Genomic DNA, 18,116 nt, shown 5'->3' with positions numbered 1-18,116 from the left:
ATCACGAAATCGTGCTGCAGGGTTGTGGTGACTCATCGACAAAGCGATTAGATGAGTGGTATTGTAGTTCAGGAAGTCAACAATCCTAACCAGGAAGTCATTTGGGACACCGCTTCATGATCGGTTCGTTGACATCCCTACCACGCACTTTCAAATCTGCACTTGACTTGGCACTTCCACTCCTCTTCCTCACATTACCTCCAATTCCAGACAATGACTCTGCTGGTGACTTGCGTGGAGACCCTCGAAGACTGGGAGAAAGCCCGAACCATCCGGCTGCAAGTGTTCATCCACGAGCAGCACTTCGAGGAGGACGGCGAGTTCGACGCCGATGACGTCCATCCGTCGGCGCTGCACTTTATTGGCACGGACGTGGAGCAGAACAAGGTGGTGGCCGTTGCACGTGTGCTGGTCGACGACGTCAAGCGCAATGCCAAGCTTAGTCGCGTGGCGGTGCTTTCCGAGTGCCGTGGCAAGCGGTACGGCGTGGTGCTCATGGACGCTGTTGAGGCCTACATCCGCGGCCGCGTAGATCTGTTTATTCTGGCGGCTTTGATCGAGAAGAAGGGCTTCTATGAGAAGTGCGGCTATCGCTGCATCGATGACGAGATCTTCGTGGACGAGGGAGCCAAGCAGTGCTGGATGACCAAGCCTGCCAACCCGCTAGGGGATACCGAGTCGGCGTAGACAGGCTACGCGTACAATATAATCTAGAAAAGAAGCATCATTTGCGCAGACAACGCTGTCGAATAGTGTATATCGTGGCCAGAGCTTCCGCTTCCTCGAGCGCCTTCTTCATGCGTCGTAATTAGCAGCCACGGCGTCCTTCGTCTTTCCAGCGCTGGAGCTTCTGGGCAGGACCAAGTTGTAGGTGGTGAAAGCGAGCTCGTCTTCAGGTTTGGCGAGCTCGATGGTAAATTCAGTAGCAACACCGTTGCGGTTGCAATCGGCTCCCATGAGAACGAACTTGGTCATATTTGGTGCGGGGTGTAGAGTTGAAGAGGGACTTGATACTGTTCTCAGTCGGAAGCAAATTGTAACGTGAGCGTTGAGCGCACCAGAACCGTAAGTTTCCCGAGTCCGATTGCGGTACCGGGCGCAACCTGCAATATATGTATGCCCTCTCTTCAGCAAGCACTACGTACGTGGAGTCGCTGCAGTAGCGAGCTTTCCCGCACTAATATCAACGTTCATCTCGTCATGTCGCGAAGAGAGCGGCTGCAATGTTAGGCTGCTTGGAGCGAAGGTATCTTGGTGCGTGGCCGTCGTTGCGACCTCAACAACACGCAGCGGTGAATAAACCCGACGCAACCTGGCTGGACATCATCAATGCGCCCAGAGATGATGGCACCAGCGTCGGCCGTACAGCCACGTAAGGATGTTTTCCATGTACAAGCAGTGCCTCTGGATGGATTCCAGCCGCAGGATATTCACTTACGCCGAGAGGGTTGGTCTTCCCAATCGGGGTCACGTGAAGTGATGCCTTCGCTGCTTGGTGAACCCACTTCAACATGTCATTTGATTGTAGGCAGACACGAGGCAAGCACCGTGATTCGCCCACATGATTCGCCCACAGCAAGGCAAGAAAGTGGAGGGTGGTCATACTACGTGGATCGATTGAGGAACATCAACTGAAGCCTATAGACGAGAGAACAGGCTTGTCTTCTAACCGCAGCCTTACTCCTGTTTGGGGAAGATGGCGCGGTACTTGAGCATGGCGTCCTTCCAGTGCGTGGGCTTGCGGCCCGTGAGCTTCTCGACGGTGTCGGACGTCTGGCTCATGGAGCCGTTGGCGACGGTCTCACCGGAGCACAGCAGGTCGCCGATGCAGAGCTTCATGGGCATCTGCGAGAAGTCTCCGTACACGTTGACCGGCAGACCGCGGCCCAGCCAGTACTTCTCGAGCTCCTCGTCCGACATGTCGACGAACTCGGCCTTGTAGCCGGTCTCGTTGCACATGAAGTCGAAGATCTCCTCGTGCGAGACAGCCTCGGAGCCCGTCACGTCGTACACGTGGTTCGGCTCACCTCGGCCGAGCAACAGAGCAGCTTGAACGCGGCCGCAATCGTCACGAGCCACGTAGGCGCCACGAGCGCCGTGCGTGTTGGTCAACCACCGGTTCTCCGTGAACTTCCACGACGGTGCGAAGAAGTTGGGGATGTTGTCGGCGTACAGGTAGTTGCGCTGGACGCTGAACTGCAGCCCCGAGGCGTAGATCCGCTGCTCTATGAAGTGGTGGTCACGCGGCAGGAACGGGATGTCCTCCTCGTTCTCGGCCGTCGAGCCAGCACCGACGAACGACGTGTAGCAAATGCGCTTGACGCCGCACGCCTTAGCGGTGTCAATGACATTCTTGGCCTGGTTGCGGCGACGGTCGCCGATGAGCCACGTCGAAATGAACGACACCGCCTCGGCACCCTGGAACACCGGCTTGAGAGTCTCGGGCTCGTCGTAGTTTGCAGCCACGACCTTGACGCCCTTGTCTTGCCAGCGCTTGAGCTTGTCAGCCGGAATGCTGTCTAACGTGTAGCTTGTGAACACGAGCTCGTCTTCAGGCTTGGCGATCTCAATGGCGAAGTCGGCCGCAACACCACCGAGGTTGCCATCGGCTCCGGTCAGGACGTACTTAGGCATGGTGATTGCTGGAGGAGAACTGTTGCTTGGGGCTTGGATGCAAATTGCAAAGTGATCGTTGCAACCTGAAGGACCCGCTGTCGGCAACGCCGCCTGACGCCATCGAGGTGTCATGGAGACTGCGACACCCAATACTGCTGTGCTCTCTCTCTGCTCGCTTCAAGGGTATCATGGACCACAATTTCTCTAGCAAATCGTCCGTGGCAAGACCACGATCAAGCTTTCGGTCGGCACAATGTGCCGCACATGCCTTCAAGAACAAAGACACGAATGATTTCTGCTGGCGGGGACAGCATTCCATAGTGAAAGGACTTTAGCTGCCGACAACCAGGGCCAACTGCTCAATGCTTGGAGCTGAATATGAATTGGCGTCTTGTGCGTGGATATCGTTTGCAGACTGTCATTGTGTTTGCCCGGCATCGAATCGGATCTCTTGGTCCAACAACACAGTGGACAAAAAGAGGCTGAGGAACGTGCAAGCCATCGACCACCGAGATAATTTTAAAGAATAGATTCCGTATCACTGAAAATAAAATACGAGCTGCGTTTGCTACGCGGGTCATCAAGTCACAGCCGCCACACGCTTACAAATACTTCTAGGATGCGAAAGCTTACTCCGGCTTGGGGAACAAGTCCTTGTACTTGAGCAGGTACTCCTGGTAGCGGGCGGGTTTGCGACCGGTCAGCTTCTCCACCGTGTCGGACACCGAGTTCATGGAGCCGTTGCCCAGCATCTCACCGCAGCAGATCGCGTCACCGATGCACAGCTTCATGGGCAGCTGAGAGAAGTCGCCGGTGGCCATGTCGGTGGGCAGGCCGTGGTCCAGCCACCACTGCGTTAGCTCCTCGTCGGGCATATCGACGTACTCGCACTTGTAGCCGGTTTGTTCGCACATCCACTGCATCAGATCCTTCTGCTGGACGAGCTTGGGACCGGTCACGTCGTACACCTTGTTGGGCTCGCCACGACCCAGGATCAGAGCAGCGAACACGCGGCTGCAGTCTTCGCGCGCAACGTACGCGCCGGGCACGCCGTGGCTGTTCGACAGCCACTTGTTGCCGCAGAACTTCCACGACGGCGCGAACAGGTTCGGGATGTTGTCCATGTACAACCAATTACGCTGGATGTTGTAGCCCAGTCCAGACTCCTTGACGATTTTCTCCACGAAGTGGTGGTCGCGCGGCAGGAACGGGATCTCTTCCTCGACATCTGTCTCGCAGCCAGCGCCCACGAACGAAGTGTAGCAGACGCGCTTGACACCGGCCGCCTTGGCAGCAGCGCAAACGTTGCGGGCCTGGTTACGGCGGCCGTCGCCGAATAGCCACGTCGAGATGAAGCCGACACCCTCCGCACCCTCGAACACCTTCTCCATACCTTCAACGTCGTCGTAGCTGGCGGCCACCACCTCGGCGCCCTTGGCACGCCATCCGGCAACGACATCCTCCGGGATCGACTTGAGGTTGTAGCTGGTCAGCGTGAGGTGGTCACCAGGCTTGAGGATCTCAATGGCGAAGTCGGCAGCGACGCGGCCGAGGTTGCCATCGGAACCGGTGAGCACGAACGTTTTGGTCTTGCCCTTGGCGAGTTGCGAGTAGGCCCGCTGTATTACAGTGTGGGGTGATGCACTTGCAAAATGGCGCGTTGCATGGTGTTGTGGGATTCGGAGGCGAGGTGATAAGCTTGACGAAGCAAATACAAAATGAACTTGTGCTGTGGTGACCAATGGGGACTTGTAGCAACCGCCTACTCGTCAGAAAACTAGAAAACTTGGGTTCTGCTAGACATGTTGCCACGCTTTCATAAACCGGCAATGGTGGGTCCAAGCTCGGTTTGACTAGACAGACGCCACGTACGAGTCCAGCCAGTGGAATAGATGCTCTGTCTGCCGTGGCGGTCAAAGCGGAGACAATACCAAGCACTCATCGGCCCAGTGCAGTCGAGTTTTTGCGTCGCCAAAAGCGGTCTTGTGATGAGTGCAGCCTTTAGAGCTGGAAAGTGAGCAGTTTTCTGCTTGGTGCAAGGTGACGAGCCTGTTGCACAGGGTGGACTGTTCCTGTTTGCGCTCCAAGCTGTAGCGCGTAGTCAAACACAAAGTGGCGCGTCAACTCGGTTGATGAAAGTACCGTAGACTCTGCACAGGCAGAGATTCGGTGCTGCATTAAGGCTGTAAATCGGTACAGTATGTTGCCGAAAGCGTGAAAATCATCCTAACGGGGAGAGACCCCAGTCAGGAACAGGCTCCATGCCAATCTCGGCCAAAATACCAGTTGCCTTGAACTCAACTGCATTTCTATGACTGCTTGGTGAAAGTTTACCTGGCATCTGCAACAAACATCAAGTGTTTGAGCTCTTCCGGCTCAAGGTGTACATGGAGACTGAACTAGCTTGCTTTATGCGAGGACACACATGTCGAGATCTAAGCTTCTTTTTTACGTAAGACACTACGCTGAAGTAGCAATGCTCGGAGATGGTAAGCTTATGGGCTTGAAGTCGTGCAACAGCAAACCTCGCAGACACGGAAGCAGCGCATTCCAGTTGCAACACTGGAACACATGTAAGCGTTTGGCCGCCGATGCGGTGGCAGTGTAATCCTCTGGTGGGTGCGCTCGACGGTGGGGGCCATGCCTATGTGAGCCTAATGTCACACTTCCTAATCAATCCGCGCTGCGTGGAAATGTTCGCGTGGCCTCCTCGGCGATTTGTGACGGCAAAGTAGGCAGGCACCTCTGGGTGCCAATTCAAGCCAAGAAAACGCCGCCGCAGATCTCACTGTGCAATTGCCTCCAAGCAGCGCAAGCAAGCTTCCGGTCTCCACTCCCCATTCTCAATGGCCAAGTTCGTCCTCACCGGTTCCGATGGCAACCTCGGCCGCGTCGCTGCCGACTTCGCCATTGAGATCCTCAAGCCTGGTGACCACCTCACGCTGACCAGCTACAACCTCAAGTCGATCCCGGAGGATGTCGTTGCCGGATGGCGTGCCAAGGGCGCCGAGGTGGTGGCCGCCAGCTACGACGACGTTGAAGGTATGGAGAAGGTGTTCGAGGGTGCGGAGGGTGTCGGCTTCATCTCGACGTGGCTATTCGGCGACGGCCGCCGTAACCAGGCCCGCAACGTTTGCGCTGCTGCCAAGGCGGCCGGTGTCAAACGCGTCTGCTACACTTCGTTCGTGGGCGCTGGCTGCGAGACAGATGTCGAGGAAGAGATCCCGTTCCTGCCGCGCGACCACCACTTCGTGGAGAAAATCGTCAAGGAGTCTGGACTGGGCTACAACATCCAGCGTAATTGGTTGTACATGGACAACATCCCGAACCTGTTCGCGCCGTCGTGGAAGTTCTGCGGCAACAAGTGGCTGTCGAACAGCCACGGCGTGCCCGGCGCGTACGTTGCGCGCGAAGACTGCAGCCGCGTGTTCGCTGCTCTGATCCTGGGTCGTGGCGAGCCCAACAAGGTGTACGACGTGACCGGTCCCAAGCTCGTCCAGCAGAAGGATCTGATGCAGTGGATGTGCGAACAAACCGGCTACAAGTGCGAGTACGTCGACATGCCCGACGAGGAGCTAACGCAGTGGTGGCTGGACCACGGCCTGCCCACCGACATGGCCACCGGCGACTTCTCTCAGCTGCCCATGAAGCTGTGCATCGGTGACGCGATCTGCTGCGGTGAGATGCTGGGCAACGGCTCCATGAACTCGGTGTCCGACACGGTGGAGAAGCTGACCGGTCGCAAACCCGCCCGCTACCAGGAGTACCTGCTCAAGTACAAGGACTTGTTCCCAAGCCGGAGTAATGTAGCTTCTCTGCCTGTAGCTGATACTTAAGTAGTATTTGAACTCCTCCGTGAGAATCATCCAAGTTCACGCGGGGGTTTGCTCTTGGATATTGTAAAGCTGTTCCCTGCGGTGCCGCCAACTTCTGACCTTTGTGGCACAGTTGCTTGCACGTGTTGAGTGCGTTGGCAGAGCACCCGAAGGGATGCCAGTCGCTTGTGCATGTAGCACCCCAACTCAAATAGCGTTATAGTACTTGCTTTATCATCCAGTAGTGATCGGCTACCTCTGTCTTTCTTATTTCAGACTGTTCGCATTTTACTGTATTGGCACAGCAGTCTTGCTTTCTGGTACATGCACATCTGCGGTAAGGCAGACCTATATGCAGACCCAGCTGCAATCGTCTGATAAGATTCATCGTGAGTGCTACAACACATTGCTGCCATGTCAACCTTATGGCATTTCCTCCTTTTCGACAATGGTCTGTGCCGCGCAGACCACGAGGGAGATCTTTTCCCAGAGCGGTAAGGAAGATTTGAATGCTGGCACGTGCCGACCGCAGTGCAATGCCACGTACGTTGATCAAAAGTTTGGCTGCGGTGTCCTACTGCATTCTCACTTTCAATCTTGCATCGACAAGCAATAACCTCCTTCACTGCCACTGTCTCCACTATGGTCAAGTACGTCCTTATGGGAGCTGGCGGTAACGTCGGTGGCGCTGCGGCCGACTTTGCCGCTGAAATCGCCAATCCCGAAGACCACCTCGTGTTCGCGAGCAGCAGTCTGGACAGTATTCCTGCCGAGAGGCTCAAGCGTTGGAAGGACAAGGGGGTCGAGGTCGTGGCTGCCAGCTACGACGACCATGAGAGTATGAAGAAGGCGTTTGAAGGTGCGGAGGCTGTGGCCACGATCTCCACTTGGCTGATCGGAGACCGTCGACGCAACCAGATCAAGAACGCGCTCGAAGTGGCCAAAGAGATGGGGGTCAAGCGCTTTTGCTACACGTCTGGTGCCGGTGCGGGTGTGAAGGCTGAAAAGGAGGAGGATATTCCGTACCTTCTGCGTGACCACCACTACATTGAGCAGCTCGTCTACGCGTCGGGTCTGCAGTACAACATTCAACGCAACTGCCTGTACGCAGACAACATCCCCATGTACTTTGCTCCGTCGTGGGAGTTCTGCGGTGACAAGTGGCTGACCAATAGCCATGGCCAGAAGGGCTGCTATGTGTCCCGTGACGACTGCGGTCGTGTCCTCGGTGCGTTGCTGCTCGGTAAGGGCGAGCCGAACACGGTGTACGAGATCACTGGCGGCGACGGTGTCTCGCACGAAGAGATCTTCGAGTTCATGAACAGCCACTCGGGCTACAAGGGCGAACTGGTGGACTTGCCCGACGAGGAGCTGAAGAAGTGGTGGCTCGACCGAGGTCTGCCCACCGATGTGTACGGAGATTTCTCCAAGCTCCCCATGAAGCTGTGCATCGGTGACTTGTTGTGCTCCGGTGAGATGGTTGCCAATGGCTGTATGACTCCGGCATCAGATGCCGTGGAGAAACTCACGGGTCGCAAGCCCACGCACTGGAAGGACGCCCTAATCAAGTACAAGGACATCTTCCCCAAGTCGGAATAAAGATTGCGCACTGGATGTTGTACCGGGTTAGCATTAATTCGCGTTGAAAATCCACACGATTACTCTTAATGCTACATGCTCTGGGGAGGCGAAAGCAACTACAACGCTGTGAGCTCAAATGTGTAAGAGCAAGAAACGCAGGATTCTAATTTAGATTTTCCTTCTCTTTTGCTCAAGAATAGCAACCAGTCAGTCCACGAAATCTGCTCGGTCGGCTGGCAGAAAAAGGTTAGCCCTACTTGGGTGTCAGTGATGAATATTGCCAATGCCACTATCGGATCTCAGCGCGCCGCATGCGGATACGAGGACGAGCATTTGGTTATGTATAATTCGCATCAGTTGAAAACGTTTTGCTGTCTGGTTGAAAAGCGCGAGTGATTGACACGTCAGAGGTAAGCACGCCTTGGAAAACGGCAACTCCCGTGGACAACTCCCGTGGACAGAGAGTTCCGACCCTCGAAGAATGACTCCACCCTCGCTACGCAATATTTCCCCTTCGCTAAGTCAAGTGGGAAAAAAGATCCAAGCGCCAACCACAACTGACCCCTCTGCACTGACGGATGTGTGCAAGGTGCCGGCGTTTGCACACTTCCGGGCTGTAGCTGATGCCATGGATATTATGGAGCATCCTCCACCGTTATGCCCTGCTTGAGAGGGCTCGTGAATTATCCCAATCAATCGCCCTTGAGCCTAGTGAGTCGCTGACAGCGCAGCCGTCCGCTGTGGCCCCACAGCAAGTCATTATGAGATCTGTACAACTCACGCTGGGAATGTGAAAGGCTAGTCCTCCGTTGCGCCGCGTCGATGTTGAAGCGAGCGTTCAGCTTCGATTTTCGACTAGAGAAATGCTCGAGTGCCTCTTGGGCGACCCGATATCTCAGTTGCCACAGGCGCACATCAGTTCGTAGACCAAGCAGCTTTTAAACAGCCCACGATACCGCAAGCGATGCTCGCTGCGGACCCATGCGGCGAATGCTTTTGCATACAGACGTCTAAGCTGCCACAGCTCGATGCAGTTCCTTGGCTTTTTCAAGCTCCTGCCTGACGATGAACAATGCCACGACTGGGACATTCAAGTCTACGCAGTTTTGTGTGGGCTTTCATGCCGATCGTGCGCAATATCATCCTCTCCGCCAAGCTGAACTGCGCCGCCTGTCTGGCTGGTCCGCCCTCAACTGAGCTGAACACTGGAAACGACCCCCCCCCCCTCCACCACTTGTCGGCGCGTCAGAAACTCCCATCGCGGCGTGAGGAAAAGCCTCGATCGAAAGGATCGTTTCTCGCTGAAGTGAGAAAAATCCAAGTTGTAGAGCGCAAGACTGGCATGCAGGCCACTAGGCTGCTGCCTCAACTGTCCTGTGCTAAAATTATCGGAGATAACGTAAAAATTGTTTGCTGCTTCTTGCGAACTCTTCACGGGACCATGAACCTTGGTTTTTGTTGCGACTTCTTATTCTCTCTCGAGCTGATACCGAAGCCATTCCAGTAATGAAGGCGCAAAGTTGATGCATGTATTGTGACTCACTGACTGGTGCGTCTGACTTTACCAGGTTCGTTCACATTACGGTCGACAATTGTGCCTTGTTCTTCGTTTTTCGACTGGAGATATGAAGCAAAAGGGATCGCGGATAACGGATAACAGCGACTCGGGCACTTACAACCATCGACAGCGAAAGTCTCAGATTTTGCTAAAGCAAATGCTTGAGCAAAACGAATGCAGGCGATGCACCCATGAATGATAAAACCTAGCGCAACAAGATGGTCAATGCGGCGTGCTTCCCGCCTCCGCTTTGCAAGAACTCGCACCTCTACGATTCGACGGCGAGAGTGGTACCGGACTTCAAGTTCAGTTGTGTGCCCCTTCGTGCGCAACGTTAATCGCCGAAAGGAAGGACGTACAGTACTGGTGCTTGGCAGTCTGGTCCACCCTGCAAGTAGCATCCTCGTGCTGCGTGGACTGACCATGCAGAGAAACGGTCCTCAGAAGTCGGCGCGTCAGAAACTGCTCCGCTGGAAGGCTCTCGCGATCCAGCGCCCCGCGTACTGCATGAATTCGACGTGCCAGTGAGTATGCGTGGTGCAACTAGTGCAGCGTCTCCTGTGCTGCTGAAGCTCGAGAAAACTCCATGGGTGTGGTGTAGTCGAGTGTGATGTTTCTCCGCGTAGCCGAGCCGCCCGTTCCTCACCCTCTGCGGCATGTTGCCGCGGTTGCAGTGCTGCTGACCCTCTGACGCCACTCTAGGCCAGGCGACGGCAAACAGGGCACCAGCAACGGATGACGCACGTCAAGTGGAATATTCCATTGCAACGCCTTTTGAGCCCCTTCGGCAAGTGGAAAGGCACAAACACAAAGGATAACCTTCCAAAAGGACAGGAACCTCTCGGTGAACTCGCGAGTCCTCCGCTCCGGAGTCTCACATCTCAATTTCCCCACTCTCCACCAGGAGTACCCCCCCACATCGCCACCATGATGTCCTTCCGCACATTCCTCCCGCTCTCGCAGCCCAGCTTCGTCGAAATGCCCCAACTGCTCGGCCTCAAGCCGACCCAGCAGTCCAAACCGGTCAACAAGTGCTCTCTCAACTTCATCCTCTCGAACGACAAGGCCCTCGCGAAGCCAGCGTTGCTGCCTTCGTTCCCGTGGACATCTCCGCAGCGGGGGTCGTCCAACAAGACGTTCGCTCCGCTCCTGGCACCTCCGTCGGGTCCGTCCAAGATCGCAAAGCGCCGTCGTCTCCAGAATGTCAGCGTGTCCAACGGCAGCACGAAAGTATCAGGCAAAGCAGGAATGGTTCTTGCGGACGGCACCATCGTCAAGAAAGGCAGCAAGTACTGCATGGTCGAGGGCTGCACGAGCCGAGCCAAGCATGCGCGTCGCTGTTGGCGCCACGGAGGCTCCGTCAAGTGCAAGGTCCCCGACTGCGCTAACCGAGCAAAGACCAAGGGCGTTTGCTGGTCGCACGGCGGCGGCACCCTCTGCTCGTTCAGCGGCTGCACAACCATCTCCGTCTCCAACGGTGTCTGCTGGGCCCACGGCGGTGGCAAGCGCTGCGCAATGGAGGGCTGTGCCCGTCCAGCCTACGAGCGCACCGACCACCTCTGCACGCTGCACTTCGAGGAGAAGCAATACATCCCAGTTGCACAGCAGCAACGCTCAGTGCCACCACACGCACCAGTGCTAATGCCGACACACCTTCATGACCGGATCCACGGCCAATTTTTGAGGCAGATCACGTTGCTGCCACCAATTCAGAACTTGCTACAACGACAGCCACACATACATTTGAACACCTACATAGCACACACACACACACACAACTCCATCGGGAGTACTTACCCTCAATGGGATAAATAATACAGAGGAATGAATCAATCATCAACGCCAGAGTTAGTGAAAATGTGCTTGATCATTTGGTACTTGAACACGGGCGGAAGTGACAGCAGTGCTCCTTCCTTCCGCCGAGCTGATTTGGTAACGAGCACCAATTCTTGAGGATAATCTTACGGTGGGCTCCTGCTCCTTACTCGCTTGAGGCCACATGCGTATCATTGTGCATCGCTGCATCTCTAAAGTAATCCGACACCCTGCATCGTTCGTCTTCTAAGCTCAGCTGCATGGTTTCATCGGCAATCCAGGCCACGATGTGCGCCAGGGCACGGGGTTCACGCAAATAATTGACTAAAGCTTACGACGCTTCGCCACGTAACACTGCCTGCTGCTCTTCGAAAGCGCCATAGGTTTCCCGGAAGAGCGGGTGGAAGAAAGCCATCCACTCGTCATACGGAATGCGCTTGTTTTTGGTGTTGGGGACAGGGTCTTCGCCAATATCCTGCCCACCCCGAAATTCGTGCCAGTCGCAACCGACAAATTGGCACATGTTACGGTATCCCCAACGAAATCGCTCCTTGGGGAAAATCTCCACCACCGTCGTCATGGGTCGAGCCCAAATCACGTTCACCAATCCGGCGCCGTGCATACTAATGATCATGTCGCTCTCGATGGTCGTATTCATCTGTTCCGCCAGCGTAAGGTTCACGTAGTCGATGGAGCGGAAATCGACGTTGAGACCCTTGTACTCGATGCGCATGTTGGCCATCACCTCATCCTCGTTCACCCACATGCGCTGCAATGTGCGTCCGCCGTACGGGCGACGAGTAATGACAGTCACGATCATGGGTCGAATGGTGGTCACGCCGACCCTGCGCTCCATCGCTGGCGTAATGTTCAGCGTCTGGAGCGACAGCGACCGGAATGTCTTGAACAACTCCGACTCGTAGCATGGCTCGTCGTCGTTCAGGTGCTGCATCATGGGACCTGACAGCTCGTACGGTGCAACCATGACTTCCCCGCGGAAGTGCACGCGCTTGCCCATCAGCGTTGCGCCGTCAATAATTTCATGATTCGGGGCCAACAGTCCCTTGTGTAGTGCATCAATTGGTGACGGATATCCTCCATCTAAATGAATCACTCGTGTCTTGGTGACGTCCCAGCCCAGCGCCTGCAGCATAATCCACGCGTTGAGCGCGTACGAGATCTGGAAGAACGGGTTATGGTCGTCACGGCGTGCAATGAGCACTACAGGGTCTTCAAACACGAGCGTTTCGTTTTTATCCGGTGCCGTTGTCGGATTTTTGACAAAATCCCACGCTGAGCGCTTGTAGTTTTCCGGTTTCCGCGGCGAGATGGTCGTCATGGGGATCCCGTCCTCGGGCAGCGACGTGAGGGACGGCTGCCAGATCTGTTCCGCTTTCCTCTCCTTGTCCCCCGGCAGCTTGCGGAAGTGGTTGGCGAGCTCGTCACACGCGCAGTTAATGAGTCTGGGGTTGAACTTGAAGCGCGGGTCGTGCTTGCCACCGTCGTCGGCCATGCTCTTGATGGGTGCGTGGATCTTGACGCCCACCAGGTCCAACATGAGGTTCTGGAACGTGGCGCTGCGGATGCCGCCACCCACGCGGACCATGGACACCTTGGTGGCCTTGTCGGGGCTCACGGGCGCCAGCTTGCTGCTGTTCCATCCCCCGTCTACGCAGAAGTTCCGAGCCGCCTGCTGCACCTTATTGATGATGCCCACGTCGCGCTCGGCGTAGCACTTATTCTTGGTCTCGACGCTACTGTAGTCGTGCGGCGCCTTGGTACGTTGCACGACCTTGGCTTTAAGTTGTTCCTGCAGCTGGAGTTGCGCCACTGTCTGCTGTGTCACGGGCGGTGCGGTTTCGGGAGCGATGGTCTCTTTGATCTCAATGTTGCTCGAAGCGTTCTGTACACTCACAGACGCAGACGCAGACGCCTTCTGGTACCCGTTGTGGCGCACGGGGCCGCGCACGCTCAGCGCTGATTGGCTCTTGGCGCCGAAGCTCGAGGTGGCGGCCGATAAGTCCACGACGCGCGCGACCATCGAGAGAGCGCCCAGCAGCAGCAGCACGAGCGCCAGCGTCTGAAGCAGGCGCCGGCGCGAGGCGATGGGAGACGCGGACGCGGCTGCCGCGTCGTCCTTGGGCATGGCAGGGGGCGGGGAGAGCGACGGAATGCTGACTGTCGGACGCCGCGAATTGGCTCGAATAACGGAGAGAGGCGCCTGCCCGGCAAGTGGCGCCATGCGATTGGCCGAAAAGACGTTTCGACGAATCAAAACGCTGGAAACGATTAAACGCGACACGACAACCGTTGACGTGGACCGGGCGGAATCGCCAAGGAGCTTGCCTCGAATCGAGGCTCGATACCATCCTGCGCGGGATCTTGGTGCTTTTACATTGTGTGGCAGTAAACGCTCGAGGAGGAAGGTTGACGGTCGAGTTTCGTCAGATTTGCTTTAGAGGTGGGTTAATGGCATGAGGACGAGGATTAGCATGTACCGTAGGTGTCACTCAAATACACCAAGCATAATGTAAGCTTTCTTGCCTCGGAATTGTAGTTGTTCGGGAGATTTTCAGTGGCAGTGCTGCAGGCTAAATCGCACGTGAGACTATGCCCGCTGGTTAATTAACAGATAATACCACGAGAGGATGCTGCATTAGTGGGGTGACGAACAGGGCTACAGACTAAGTCCCTGTATCCGTGTTCGGGCTTTACTTTCACAAGCACAGCTCCAAGTCTACACCTGCTTGGCGAAAGTGCGAAATTGGTCTACATGTCAGAAAGCAAAACGGAAGGCATCTCAACTCGAATGCTAGAAAAGGGCTGCGATCACAGGCAGGGGCCGCGGGCTTCGCAGCACCACAGGGACCTGGATCACTCGAGCTACTGAAGCGCGCCCGAAAGCAAGCAGGCAGTTGGGCTTCGATGGCGTCGATGGTTTCAGCTTCGTCGCCAGCAAACTTCCTTTCCGCAGGAAGAACCCAAGCGACTTTTAGATCATGTAAGCCTAAAAACGGGCGCCTCGAGGTCGGTTCGGCCCATATCTTATCCAAAATTTGGATAACGTTAAGCCAAATGCAGCCAGCGGAAACCAACTTGGGGATTTGCCCACCGTACGACAACGGCGCCCCAAGCACCAAGTCAAGTCATGGCCACAGCCAATTGAATTAGCAAAATGAACCACATACCTGTGGGCGTTTCCAGTAAGCAAACGCGAAGCCAGGACGAAAGGTCTAAATATTTATGCGAGGCTAGACCGAGCGCCGTCATTCAGAGTCCAAAGCCGCAATTTTACAACACGTTTTCTCTGCGGCTTACGCAATGCTACCGCGGCAGTAAAGGACGAAAGGTACTCCCCGCGTGTCTGGGAAGTAATCGCCTCACACTTCGAGCGGGATAGCCGATGATCCGTCGTCTGCACTACACTAAAAGCCCATATCGCCCGAAAAACGCCGGTACACTGTTTTTCGTTTTAACAGCGCATATAAAAATACAAAAACCGTGTTAAATTGGATATGTGTTATCCGTACATGCTCTTAAATAGCACGAGTAATCAAGACGAATGACGGACTTTAAACCAGCATTCTTACGCAACATAATTTCATCTTAACGCAACTTAATAAATTGTAACTCAGGAAATTACCGCGGTGTCCTCTCACAATCCAAACAACCTTCAAGGGCTCACTTCAAAACGATGCAGCGCACTTCCATCGCATTCTCCATCGTCCACCTGCTGCTAGTACTACCTGTGATCGCATCTGCAGCCGTCACATCCACTGGCATCGCTGCGTCCACGGATCCTTTGGCGCAACAATTGCTACAAAAGACGTGGACAGTCTCCACTGTCACGCTCGACACGCTTGAGGTGCACGTGGCCGGCAACGTGTTCGTGGACTACGACGACTCGCTCAATGACCAAACATCCGCCAAGATCGTAATGCGAGCCAGCAAGGCGCGTCTGCTGGACGCAGTGGACGTCAGCGACATCGACAACGGCCTGCGTCTGCGCTACAAGAACCAGCAAATGCACGTTGAGAGCCTGGTGACGACCCACATCCTATTGAGTAAACCTAACGCTCTGCGCGAAGTTAGCGCGACCAACTCTCAGAACGTGGTGCTGGGAGAGAACGTAGTGGAGAACGAGAACCAGGCGGCGGGTCTGCACTTCTCCACGCACGGCAGTGGGCACATTTTCGTCGGAGCGCAGACAGTTGACGTGCGCTCCGTCGGCGTCGTCGTGTCTGGAGACGGTGGCGTCCAGTTCCAGGCCTCGTCACTCAAAATTGGTGAAGAGTTGACGGTCTCTCTGGGGGCTCGGGCCTCGTGGCTGTCCTCGCTGGTAAGAGTTTTTCTGCCAACAAAATGGAGGCTGCTGTTGCCGGAACGGGCAAGGTCTTCGTGCAGACTCCCAAGCTTCAGGCCGAAACTCTCGCAGCTGAGATTGTGGGGAACGGACATATCACGTACGAAATGTCTGGTGTCTGCGGCAATGAAAAGATCCGCCTGGCTGGCGAAGGCTCGGTAAGCGCTGGGTCAATTGCGTGCAAGAACGCTGATGTCAGCATCCTTGGCACTGGTGAAGCCGTGGTGCAAGCCACGGAGCGGTTGTCGACCATGCTGCTGCTCACGGGATCCGTCAAGTACGTGAACGGGCGACCACAGTCCATCCAAACGTCGGGCCTCGTCCTTGAAAGCAGCATCGAGCCAGCAGAGGCTGTTCCAAAGACGGAGTTCACGCCTGCCAGTCCGCCCAGCCGTGTTGCTACGGGCGTCTTCCTGACTGTGGAGGTCGCCAACAACAACGACAATCCGTACGTCCACGTGCGTCCCGTCGTCGAGACGAGCATGAGACTGCAGAACTTGAGCGCGTCCTTGCCCGAGAGCATGAGCGCTCTCGTTCTCTTCGAGGTGGCGATCGTCGCGATGGCGTTCGTCGCAGTCTCCGCTTTCAAGTTCCAGCAGCGCCGGATCCGCAACAAGTATCAGACGCTGCCGTGATTCGTTGCCTCCTCCCATGTTTTGATAGTAATTTGTATTCTCAATAATGAACCGCTCAATATTCTCAATAATGAACCGCTCAAACCTTCCGTCACAGCTGGACAACTTCAAGGTAAAGTTGCTATTCTAGCCAGTTCCACATTGTGTGAACATGATGTGGTAGGTATTATTGCTGACTTTTGTATGAGTGTATCCACGCTCAGCAGAGACGTTGGTCCGTATCCACCCCTGGTCTGCATGTGTCGCTGTAATGGGCATTTTGCCGTCTACGAGCGCGTCGGGCATGGAAATCGACGCCACCATCGCGTCCAAGTCGAGGATCCCGCACTGGATTGAGGTGCAATGCGAGACTGGCAGCGGTCCATCCTGTGATGCGCAACGGGTGGACGCTGTGGCTGTACAGGGGCGTCACGACGTCTTCATCCGTTACGAAGCACCGGACACCGGCAGCAATGGAGCTGTAAGAGTGCGGGTCGTTAAGGGGGACGCCCGTGACCCGAAGGACCTTCTGGTACAGCTCCGTTGGACAGGAGAGCTCCTCACGTTGGACATCACTGCATCCAGGAAGACAGTCGAGGTCGTGTTACAACAGAAGGACCAATTGCAGCGAGTGGTTGGTCAAGGGTCGGGCAATGTCATCGTGGAGGACAATGTGTTGGCCACAATGGGGCCGAGTTTGTCCATTGCTGTTCTGGGCAGTGGCGACGTGTTTGCGACGTCCACGGAGACGGTGAAGGTGGACACGTTGATTCTGACGTCGAAAGGAAGTGGACTGCTGCAGACGTCGCTGTCGGAGATCAGAGTGTCCAAGGTGCTGCTAGAGTATTTCTCGTCTGGGGACGTTGTACTCTTGAGCACTTCGGAGGGCGATGTGGACAGATTGGCCATCATTGCGGAGGGATCGGGGGACGCTTGTCTGAGCTGGGGTTCGCCTCTGTCTATCAACCAACTGGAGGTGCAGCAGGTGGGTTCGGGCGACGTATCAATTGGACCACAAGGCTCGTGTCAATCGGCAAAACTGGCAATGCAAGGATCAGGTCGGCTTGATGTTGGCGGAGTGCTGTGCGACCGCGCAGACGTGGACTTGATGGGAAGTGGGAAAGTGGTCGTGCAAGCCGCCGACTCGTTGTGTGTTGCGGCGTATGGCAGCGGCCACGTGAAATTCAGCGGCAGCTCACCCAAGTCCATCAGCAGTACAGGGTACAGACGGTTGTATCCGACGCCCGTCAAGAGTTCGTATCTCCCAGCGACCTGCAAACGCCACAAGATTCCGGCCATCAAGTCCAAGTACGCCGCTCTCTCGAGAGGCGTCCTCGCCTCAGCGGGCATAGGTGTCGAGCTAGACTCGGCCGAGAGCAGCTCGGGTGCTGCCGGCGTTTTCTGGGACGGTATGAACCGAGACAAGGACAACATCGTCCCGCTGACTGCATTCGTGTTTCTCGTGGCGATGGTCCTGCGCTGGTTCAACAACTCACGCCGCCGAGCTCGAGAGGAGCAACGCCAGCCTTTGCTTGGAGCGCAACGAAGAGTGTACGTCTGAATGAGTGGAGCCCTATCCTGTCGAGTATACCAAGAATTAGGAATAAATGAATTGAATAAACGCGGCTTGTACGCTGCATGTACCTTCGACTCGCAGTACGAGTGCCGTAAATGCACCATTCACGGTAGCACAGTGTCAAATCGCCATCTGGTCGCGGTCACAGGACAGTGCCAAGTCGAACTCGACTCCTCCA

General features: G+C 55.7%; 8 protein-coding genes across 8 annotated transcripts; 5 read left to right on the top strand and 3 right to left on the bottom strand.

Annotated features, from left to right (window-relative positions):
* Nucleotides 1-213: 213 nt before the first annotated feature.
* Nucleotides 214-687, top strand: KRP23_15188 (putative acetyltransferase; the record flags this gene model as incomplete). Its single annotated transcript, XM_067886101.1, has 1 exon — nt 214-687. One exon carries the CDS (start codon nt 214-216, stop codon nt 685-687), a length of 474 nt encoding a protein of 157 aa, XP_067736691.1.
* A 990-nt stretch (nt 688-1,677) lies between these two features.
* KRP23_15187 (Quinone oxidoreductase 2) lies at nt 1,678-2,634 on the bottom strand (the record flags this gene model as incomplete). Its single annotated transcript, XM_067886100.1, has 1 exon — nt 1,678-2,634. The coding sequence occupies one exon, from the start codon at nt 2,632-2,634 to the stop codon at nt 1,678-1,680; it is 957 nt and encodes a 318-aa protein (XP_067736690.1).
* Nucleotides 2,635-3,245: 611 nt separating this feature from the next.
* KRP23_15186 (Quinone oxidoreductase 2) lies at nt 3,246-4,558 on the bottom strand (the record flags this gene model as incomplete). The annotated part of the gene is made up of 2 exons (XM_067886099.1): nt 3,246-4,378; nt 4,489-4,558. 2 exons carry the CDS (start codon nt 4,556-4,558, stop codon nt 3,246-3,248), a joined length of 1,203 nt encoding a protein of 400 aa, XP_067736689.1.
* Nucleotides 4,559-5,462: 904 nt separating this feature from the next.
* Nucleotides 5,463-6,452, top strand: KRP23_15185 (Quinone oxidoreductase 2; the record flags this gene model as incomplete). The annotated part of the gene is made up of 1 exon (XM_067886098.1): nt 5,463-6,452. One exon carries the CDS (start codon nt 5,463-5,465, stop codon nt 6,450-6,452), a length of 990 nt encoding a protein of 329 aa, XP_067736688.1.
* Nucleotides 6,453-7,073: 621 nt separating this feature from the next.
* KRP23_15184 (uncharacterized protein) lies at nt 7,074-8,030 on the top strand (the record flags this gene model as incomplete). Its single annotated transcript, XM_067886097.1, has 1 exon — nt 7,074-8,030. One exon carries the CDS (start codon nt 7,074-7,076, stop codon nt 8,028-8,030), a length of 957 nt encoding a protein of 318 aa, XP_067736687.1.
* Nucleotides 8,031-11,716: 3,686 nt separating this feature from the next.
* On the bottom strand, nt 11,717-13,531 carry KRP23_15183 (uncharacterized protein; the record flags this gene model as incomplete). The annotated part of the gene is made up of 1 exon (XM_067886096.1): nt 11,717-13,531. One exon carries the CDS (start codon nt 13,529-13,531, stop codon nt 11,717-11,719), a length of 1,815 nt encoding a protein of 604 aa, XP_067736686.1.
* A 1,548-nt stretch (nt 13,532-15,079) lies between these two features.
* On the top strand, nt 15,080-16,383 carry KRP23_15182 (uncharacterized protein; the record flags this gene model as incomplete). Its single annotated transcript, XM_067886094.1, has 2 exons — nt 15,080-15,724; nt 15,790-16,383. 2 exons carry the CDS (start codon nt 15,080-15,082, stop codon nt 16,381-16,383), a joined length of 1,239 nt encoding a protein of 412 aa, XP_067736685.1.
* A 283-nt stretch (nt 16,384-16,666) lies between these two features.
* KRP23_15181 (uncharacterized protein) lies at nt 16,667-17,923 on the top strand (the record flags this gene model as incomplete). The annotated part of the gene is made up of 1 exon (XM_067886093.1): nt 16,667-17,923. One exon carries the CDS (start codon nt 16,667-16,669, stop codon nt 17,921-17,923), a length of 1,257 nt encoding a protein of 418 aa, XP_067736684.1.
* Nucleotides 17,924-18,116: the final 193 nt, after the last annotated feature.

Source organism: Phytophthora ramorum (assembly GCF_020800215.1).
Source record: "Phytophthora ramorum isolate Pr-102 chromosome Unknown Phyram_PR-102_s0026, whole genome shotgun sequence".
In the NCBI taxonomy this organism is placed as follows: domain Eukaryota; phylum Oomycota; class Peronosporomycetes; order Peronosporales; family Peronosporaceae; genus Phytophthora; species Phytophthora ramorum.
This window is presented reverse-complemented; position numbering and strand designations above follow the sequence as displayed.